A 9,194-nucleotide genomic window follows, 5' to 3' on the forward strand; every position below is an offset into this window, starting at 1 on the left:
TCATTCAAATTGGGAGCACTTAGTGTGATTACACAATTACGCAAGCAAGCAGTCCCATTTAAAGGCACACAATCCTGATCTCACTCTTACTCAATATGATTTAAATTGTTGTTTTCGTGCTCAAGCTCCGTGCTATCATAGATCCGACCACAGGCAATGGCCAACTCACAAAAAATTAAGAAGTCCCTAGAATTTACATGTCAATGCTAACAAGTTATTGACTTCACAATGCCAAGAAGCCAGAGAGAGAAAGCGGTTTTGAGTTGCAGGTGTTTGTTGCAAAGACAACGAAAATCGCGTACTGTGCCAGGCAGCGCATTTTAGCCTAATGTGTTCGACATGCGCGGACAGCGTACGATAGCAGCCGACGCCACTGAATGCTTCAGTTGGCCTTTATGTGGGGCCCACAATACGGTTTGGAAATCGGACGGCCAGGAAAGACTCGAAAAGTGGGAGATGATCAAAGGGTAACAACACTTCGAAATTCGAATAATCAGATCGGAAAAGGAAAACGTGACGGGCATCATACGTGTGAAAGGACACAAATGAATAAATTCAAGTAATGAAGTCTCTTTCATTTTCAACCCAAACGACGCTCCTTTCTCTCTCTAACTTCCTGTTGCTTGAAGTTTCTAGAGAGAGAAAGTTGTAGTCCCAGTGATTCTGCATGTAAGTATCTCTCTCCCCATGGTCGTTCGAATTTGAGATTGATATGGATGAATTTTGTATGTACCAGTGGGGTACATTTTAGGATTTTTTGGGCTTTGAATGAGCTCATTTTGTGCACTTTCTGTTCTTCGTATGTTTATTTATATTTGTTAATTTATAGAGAAAGAAATGGTATATTTGGTTGTGAGAGAGAGTTTTGATTACAATGACATACACTAAAATAATTGGGGATTTCATTTTCTAACATTAGGGCACATTTCTCCGTGTATAAGGGCGTAATAGTCTGAACCCCAAATGTGGTTTTGTAATCTTGTTGCTGGTGGAGTCTGTGCTTGTTTACACCTCCATTTTGGAATGGCAAATCAGGACTCACCGGACTTGCACAAAACTTACTTACTCTGAACTATTGAAGTTGCTCTCGAGGTCTTCAGGAGTTTTTTTAAGGTAAATACTCTCTCTCTCTCTGTCTCTCACACACACACACACACACACACAAATGCCCACTATGGGGCTAGAACCTCTCATTTCCCCTTTTGAGGTTATATCAGCTGGGCTAATGGCCCAGTGGTTTCGGAAGGCCCTTTGGAGACCAAGTGTGTAATAAGCATTTATTGTCTCAAAAATTTGAATATTGGGATTATGACTTGTGGTGCCCTTGAGATGATGCAAATGACAGAGGATTCTCTGTTTCTTACAGTAGAGCAATTTTTATTTTTATTATTATTTTTATTTAATAATTATTTGCAGATTAGTATCATTTTTGGAAATGCTAATGTATTTATGTTCCGGTTGGGAGTACTAAGTCGGGGATGTAGATTTGGACTTGGAAGAAATTTAGTTCAAAGTCTTAACTAAAATTTCTCCAATTCCAAATCCAAGCCGCTGATTCGGTGGTTCCAAACATATCTTTAATGAATTTAGTAGCTCAAGTGTTGTCACAAAGTTTTGAAATATGCCCAGAATTCTGGCAGAATGGTTTTCTATCGAGAGGTTAACTGGTATTATTAATCCTCGGGTATGAGGATCGCGTCATTACTAGAATCGTCTATCTTGCGAATATAAATTGTGTGAAGCCCTTGGAGAAATACATATGAACCTTGAAGGGTGGAAAAATCACCCGAAGTTCAATGAGGAGTCCACCACCCTCATGGTAGACCATATCTAGAAATATAGAGAGTTCTTGTTCAACTTGGTTCGAATGTATTTTTATGGGCTGATAGTTGTACTTCTAAAATTGTTTCAAATACAATTTTCTTTTACAGTTAAAACATAATTTCAAAAGGTTTTGAGCCTTCACGGTGGGTTTTGATGAAGTCTCGTAAAATGATCTATTGAGCTTGATTATCTCCGGTACTGTAATTGTTCAACATGTGTGACTCTTATGAGATATATGCCTAATATCCCGGTTCTTGCTTTTGTCTGGGTATGCATCTCAACTCAATTAAACAAAGTCTTTTCTCAACAATTTGGTATTGACTATATGAATCATGTTTAGCTCTCCCACTCTGCGTTAGGCTATAAGTTCAGTTAAACAACAATCTATAGAATCTTTCTATAACTATATTAACCCATGTTGGTTTTGGTATCTTCCTTCCCCATACATTGCCCTCAACGTGGACTCGTTACTGTTTACTCACTAGATTATTTATTGGTATTCGTTGCACATTGTTAAACTATCTTTATTAATTTCTCTTGTTTTATCTCCAATTAATGCTACTTCAACCGTAGATTTGTTCATTTCGTATTTACTGATTTCATGAACATGTTGTTTCTTCGTCCCCCAATATTCTATCCTATTAAGTATATCTTGCAATTTTAAACACAGACATCAATCACAAAATGTTAAATGTACTCCTCCATTTTACCTATCTTGCACTTTTTCAATCTCAAAATGTTAAAAGTACTCCTCCATTTAACCTATCTTGCACCTGTTCAATCTCAAAATGTTAAAAGTACTCCTCCATTTAACCTATCTTGCTTCAATAATATGATTAGATTGTTTACAAAATCTCCCTTTATGTAAATAATTGAGTTTAGGTCATGAAAAGGCTGTTTTTGTGTGTGGCCCTCTATCTTCATTATATCCTTATCTATATTTCTACTTTTGCTAAAATTATACTATTCTGTATATCTAGTTTTAGTCCAGCTTGTCTTAAACCCTCTTGAATCTAGACATTCTCTTTAAACTTCTAATTTAACATTTATCATTGCTCTAGTTTAAATCAGTTGAATAATATACAGTATGAAATGTAATCCTTGTAGTTTACTTATAACTAAGGGTTTAAGGCTTATGATAATTAAAATTTCACTTGTTTTTCTCATTGTTGTTTTTACTAGTGTAACAGTTCCATAATGCACGTCCTTTAACTTTTTGTTGTAAAGCATAAAATGGAAGCAAAGAGATAAATAAAACAAGTAGCACTAGGGCCTACATCCATGGCACAAAGAGCCCAAAGGGCTACATCACTTTTATAATACTCTCTCAATTCATACACAATACAATGGTGGAGGCTCTTTTATATAGGAGAAGAAATTATGAGAATGGAAAGAATTAGAAAATAGGAAACAAAGAGGAAACGTAAAAGTTACAAAGTTAAGATATGAAACGTAAATGCTATTGCTATTGCTTTAGTGGCGATGCATGATTATATTTTATGTACTTGGGTGCAGAGCGAGTCATTCAAACTACAAAGTTAAGATATGAAACGTAAAAGTCTTGCAACTGATAGAAGTCTTGTTGACAAGGAAGGTGGGGAAGCAGCTGCTACTAATCAATTAAGTGAGGAGTTCATCTTAGGGGAATTTATATGGTTTAGGCTCCAGGGCTCCTCATGGTGGCCTGCCCAGGTATGTGCAGTGCTGCTTGTGCAGTATTTATGTCAAATTCATGATTTGAGATTTTATGACTTTGTCAATTAGTACACATTTTATTGTTATTTACTCATATATTTGGTAGGTTGTAGATGAGAACACTGTGAGTGGTGGCAATAAACCCAGCAATAGATCTGCTGGTGAAGTTCTTGTTCGATTGTATGGAAGCTATAAATAGTCGGTGATTTTATCCCTGCTTGTTTCAATTGTGTTTTTCGCCAATTTGTGCATTCATGAACTTTAGTAACTAATGTTCAATGTTTGCAGTATTTATGTGGATCCCATGAAATTTCGCTCCGAGTTTGAGAATGTAAATTTCAATACATTACTCCAACTCTCAATTCTTTTTTCATTCAAGTAAAAATAGTTGGACAATTTTACTTCCATCAGCTTTTCAAATAAATTTCCTTTACTTGTGTCTATAATCTAAGTTCCATCAGCTCTTCAAATCATTTTCCTTTACTTGTGTCTAATTGACTGTTTCGTTGAATTCTCAGATACTAAAGCAAAACAATGGTAGCTTTAGCGAAGTACTCAAAAGAACTCTGGAGCTTGTAAGTGTGTTGTCTTCAATTTGTTACCCTTAAGAATGTTATTAGTACAGCAGATTTTCATCTCATAGGCTGATGACATGCTACGCTTGTAAGTAATATGTTTCTCCAATATTGGAACTGGTTATAGGATCTTCTTCGTTTCAGATCTGGTAGATCAAAAGGGAAAGGATCCAAATCTGAAGGTCAGCCAATATTCTGTCACGCTATTACAATCACTTATAGTAATTTACACCCCTCATATATTTGCACTAACATTATTTAGTATGTTTCAGTCAAACATGTAATCTTAGTTGTGATTCTATCATGGGTTTTATATAGCAACTTTCCACATCAACCGGAAGCATGCTTTAAAAATATGCAATAAAAAATATAGCCATTGCATGACAAATGAATAGAAATTGCTACTTGTAAAGTGTGCTATTTTGAAGCTGGGCTGCTCTGCAATTAAGAAAAATAAAAAAATCCATGTTTTCCAAAAATCTAGTATGGAAATCCAAGAATGTTAATCTGAGATATTTGATAAACAATTGCGTGATAAATGTGTAGAAATTTCTACTTGTAAAGTCTGCTATTTTTAGTGAATCCAAACACCTACAGATTCAAAACAAAAAATGGAAAAAGCTCATATAGGTTTTCTCTACTGTTGAGTATAATAGAATTATAACCCAACATCTCTTTTCCCCAAACCATATATATTTAAATTTAAAAACAATTAAATTACAACTTTTCCCCATTTTTTGGCAAACTGATCCTTTTAATGATTCAAAACCTGAATTATAACTACAATCACATATTTGACATTCCCCAAAAGAATGTTACACTTATTTTTTTAATGAAAATTTTAATTCTTTTGTTAAGGAAAATCTTAAAGAGCATTATCATTGAAAATTGAAAAAAAATCAAAACATCTGACTTCTTTTGAAACTTTAATATCTATATATCCATCCTTGCCTAAATTTGTATTTTTTTAATACCAACCCATCTAAAACAAGTTTTTATTTCCTGAAAATAATTTGGTGATTTTTAGTGTCAAGACCCAAGATAATATGAGATCCCTGTTTGCTAGTGATGCTTGGTAGAAACGAGATATAAACCTTGTTATTTATAGAAATTGACCCTGATCAAGTCATGAATCTGTTGGTACTTCCGTAATTTTTTCCCCTTGTATTTCACTTGTGTGGTCCATATGTTGACACTGCCAGCCCTCCTGTCCTCATTTATGCTAGAAAATGCATGCAGTAACCAGTAGTAATATACATTAACTTTCTGATATTATATAAAAGTAATGCTTTTTTATTGAAAAAAATAAAAAGAAAAGACATCTGTTATGTTGGTTTTTATTTTTTAGGGTTATAACTGAAAATTAGCATCTTAGATTACTTCTTCTTCTTCTTCTTTTTTATTTTTTATTTTTAAAAGCTACTTATAAAATTTGGCCTTTTAACTACTTGGGTATTGTTAATATATGGATAAATATTGTTTCCTTGGCAGAAAAGATCAAAGTCGATGCTTCTCAAGGCAAAAGGTCAAAGCATAATGTAGTCGAGAAAGGCCATGAAGTAGAAACTCCAATATCTGTAGGATCTGTTCTGACATTATACGGTCCTATGTTCCATTAAAGATTATGCTTACTCGCTATTACTGATTTTATGAAGACATGAACCTTTTTTCAGACAAATGGTGCTTTGGTAGAACATAAAGTTGCAACTTCCATGGAAAATGCTTCAGAGAATGGAGCAAGCAAGCGGCGTAGCATCATGAAGATTGATAATTTAACTTCTGTGAGTTGTCTGCTGCTCTATTTTCCAGCAGTATTTTTTGAATTGACATTATTTGCACTCTCTGAGGATATGGGTTTCAGTTGGATAGTAGACACTTTGTGCTAATAATGCCTAGGAAAGCGAGAATACGTCAAAGCCATTCTCTCATCCTCCTCATCAAAGCAAGCAGGAGACGTCAGTCACATCCCTGCGTACACATGACCGATACAAGGGTCACGTATGCACTCATAAATAAGTGGCTTTGCCTTCCTTCTGAAATTCACTTTAGGAAACTCACCCGGTCGGTTGCTTAATGTGCCTTCTATCTTGAATCATTCACAAAGTATCCTGTACCACTTTTACTTCTTTCTAGCTCAAATGACCAGATGAGTAAGCATGATCTGTTTCTAATAATAAGAGAAGGCTGGACCATATATTACCAGTGGATCTGTCTGCTTGCAGAAGACAAGAGTTTGATTTCACCTTTTCTCATATGCTCTCGAGGTGCACTTGTGTGAGAATGCGGGTTTGAGTGGAATAATAGACACTTTGTGCTAATAATGCAAAAAATTAGGGCCTTCTTGGTTCTTTTGTTTTTTTTTGAGAACTGAAAACCAGGAAACTGTAAAAAAATCTGCTCAGTTGACAGTTTCCGAGAACTGCTTTCTTGAAAACCCAGTTAAAAAAAAAAGGTCTGTTTACAGAGAACCGTCTTTTATAGTTCTTTGAAAACAGTTTTCTGAGTGACAACCCAAGCAAGCTCTTAGCTGTTGTTTCTAGTCGACCTTTTTTAGCGCACACTTCTGTGGAACCGTAACTAGGTGATAGCCTCTTTTCTACATGTTTTGGACCTCATCTTATGATGGGTGTGTGGGTATTTAGTCTCAGTATCAGGGAAGGGTCTCTCGAAATTTAGCGGCTGTCATTTGTCAATACACCACAAGCAAAGTTGAAGAATTTTAATTCACTTTCAGCAAAAACTGAAAGAAAGAAGGGAAAAAAGAAAGCAAGATAGACAAAGGAAACTCGACACAGCTTTCTTCAACCAATTTCTTAATAAACCTCTTGCTTTTTCTGATTTATGATCTGTAAAGGTATATTTTCATTGTAAAATAAACTTGGATTGTATTTTAATTGTAAATAAACTTGTCAGCAGGTAAGGATCTCTCCAAGAAGACAGCCAGCTACCCCTACACAGCAAACAGTGACGAAGAATGGAAGTCTACTTTCAGAAGAAACTGCAAAAGTCAAAAACAAAAAACAAAAGCAAGACAGTCCAAAATCCGTGAGTGTACAGGTCCCATTTTCTCAATAATATTGTGCTTTCTAACTATTTCCTTCATAAAATAAACTTCACAGCAGGTAAGGATCTCACCGAGAAGGTTATCAACTGCCACTAAACCTCAAACTGTGATGAAAGGCGACATTTTACTTCCACAGAAACCAGAGGCAAAGGAAAAGAATGGCTATTTGCTTTTGAAGAAAGCAGAAGAAGCAAGAAGCAAATCCGCCAAAAACGATGTGGTACAGGAAAAAGTCACTCCAAATAAACCAAGTGCTGTAAGCAGTCTTTTTATTCACTTCTTTTCTACCTTGCGAGTTCATCCATGTATTGATCTATTTTGAAATGCTGCTCAGGCAACAACTCCAGTGGGAAAATCGCAAGAACTGAGTGCACGAAGAATGAAAGTAATGCAAACTCTTGGTTTGATAGCTCCTTCTGGGTCTCCATTCCACCAAAATGGACATACTTGCGAGAAGTCCTCCTCGCTGTGATTAACCACCACAAGATGTTCTAACTTCTTTCACGCAGTGAGGTTTGAAATCATTATATTTGTGCAAGTTTCATGTTTTTGTGGCTAATGAAGTATTCATGGGTAACCAACCCAATTGAATCATGAGGCCTTTTGCACTTCAAAACTTCACCTGTTTTTACTTTTTTAATTCATGCATTTGATTTAAGTCATGTCTTGGTGATGGAGCACTTCTGCTAAAACAAAATCACAAGAAAGTGAACTTAAAAGAAGAAACTTTTCTTGGAGATGCATTTGATATATGTTTTGTTTTGATTTTTCTTCTTCATTTTGGTAGGTATAAATTTTTTTGGGTAGTTGGAAACTTGTATGTTTGTTGTCCCAGGTTTCTTATTTCTTTGAACCAAGTTTTACTGTCTCTTCTGTTAAATTTGCACTACCTATTCATCATATATTTAATCTTGGGAAGACTTGAGCTACTCAAAGTGCTGACAAGATTTACCAAGAAAACTTGAATTTAGAGCAATCACTGAATTGAATTATTTATGTCACATTTTATTTTTATTTTTGAGCAGGCTATATTACATTTATTTTGGCAAGCTAAGATTTAAAGAATAATTGTGAAACTTCTATTAATCTCCCTATGTTGGTGAAAAATTATTTCTTATTTGTGAGTGTTTTTCTCTTTATTGCTTTGCTCATTTCAGAATTGACATTTCAAGTTATTGTCCTTACCTATTGTGGCTGAGAAATCTTACATCTTGACATTATTTGCACTGAAACAGAGTGATTGTTCTCATAATTTTACTTTCTTTCTTTCTTCTCTCTTACGGGTCTTGAAACTTTGACCTATGACTTAAGACTTAGAAGTTAAGAGTTCGAGTCACTAGGACAAAAGATAAATCAGTCTTGTAAAATTACCAATTAATTCATTAATTAATCTTTACTCGACTAAAAGAAATTAATTGAACTCTAATTAAATAATAAATAACCTCTAAGTCAATGTTGCACTTTGACCCCTCTATGCAGAATTAGTTATCGGATAAATAAAGCCATTAATCTGACTACTTAATTAATACATTTATTTTGGTACCTTTATTATTTCTGGCTCAATCACAATAAAACATTTGTTTTACAAAAATAATAATTTAAATAAATAAATATATAATAAATCATTTTATTTAGAAACAGACCTTCAAATTCAATTTGTGATCAATCATAATCAATGATAAATTGGTCAAGGAAAATGATAAAGGCCTCTCGGTATTATTGCTGACTGATGTGTTTATTGTTGATTTGAACACTTTGAAAGAAGAAAGATCGGTCCTTATCCATCACTAGTCTTAAAAAGAATTTAGTTGGGAACTGGTGATTGGCGTTTGTATACTCATTAGTCAATTACGTGACTGTTAGTGGAATCTTAAGTTGAGAAGCCTTGTATCACTCAACATAGTTCTTGTGATAAGATGAAGTTAAGTGGACCTATTAATTTTTTTTTTTTTTGGTTAATGTGTATCAAGAATCATTAAGTAGCACCATTTTCTTTTTTTTGTTAATGTGTATCAAGAATCATTAAGTAGCACCAT

The 9,194-nt window shown here is 34.6% G+C and overlaps 1 protein-coding gene across 7 annotated transcripts; it reads left to right on the top strand.

Annotated features, from left to right (window-relative positions):
* The first annotated feature begins 267 nt into the window (after positions 1–267).
* Positions 268–7,974, top strand: LOC132279238 (uncharacterized). 7 transcript variants are annotated; one of them, XM_059781171.1, is made up of 12 exons: positions 268–669; positions 920–1,113; positions 3,340–3,516; positions 3,626–3,717; positions 3,808–3,850; positions 4,038–4,094; positions 4,222–4,276; positions 5,586–5,671; positions 5,768–5,875; positions 7,008–7,139; positions 7,295–7,409; positions 7,493–7,974. In XM_059781171.1, the coding sequence occupies exons 3-12, from the start codon at positions 3,370–3,372 to the stop codon at positions 7,651–7,653; spliced, it is 996 nt and encodes a 331-aa protein (XP_059637154.1). In that variant the 5' UTR covers positions 268–669; positions 920–1,113; positions 3,340–3,369; the 3' UTR covers positions 7,654–7,974. The 7 variants fall into 7 exon arrangements, with proteins under 7 accessions (XP_059637154.1, XP_059637148.1, XP_059637149.1 ...); XM_059781165.1 differs by having other exon boundaries at positions 272–669; positions 7,214–7,409; XM_059781166.1 differs by having other exon boundaries at positions 272–669; positions 942–1,113; positions 7,214–7,409.
* The last annotated feature ends 1,220 nt before the right edge of the window (positions 7,975–9,194 follow it).

This window comes from Cornus florida, unplaced genomic scaffold (assembly GCF_030987335.1).
Source record: "Cornus florida cultivar Cherokee Brave unplaced genomic scaffold, ASM3098733v1 CherokeeBrave_3.0.0_Hap2_Chr10, whole genome shotgun sequence".
Taxonomy (NCBI): Eukaryota; Viridiplantae; Streptophyta; class Magnoliopsida; order Cornales; family Cornaceae; genus Cornus; species Cornus florida.

Bases quoted from the DNA above. Each gene is read 5' to 3' on its own strand.
- LOC132279238 (XM_059781165.1), top strand. From the start codon at position 3,370: ATGAAACGTAAAAGTCTTGCAACTGATAGAAGTCTTGTTGACAAGGAA. The intron at 3,517-3,625 runs GTATGTGCAGTG...TATATTTGGTAG, and splicing joins CCTCATGGTGGCCTGCCCAG to GTTGTAGATGAGAACACTGT. The intron at 5,672-5,767 runs GTAGGATCTGTT...ACCTTTTTTCAG, and splicing joins AAGTAGAAACTCCAATATCT to ACAAATGGTGCTTTGGTAGA.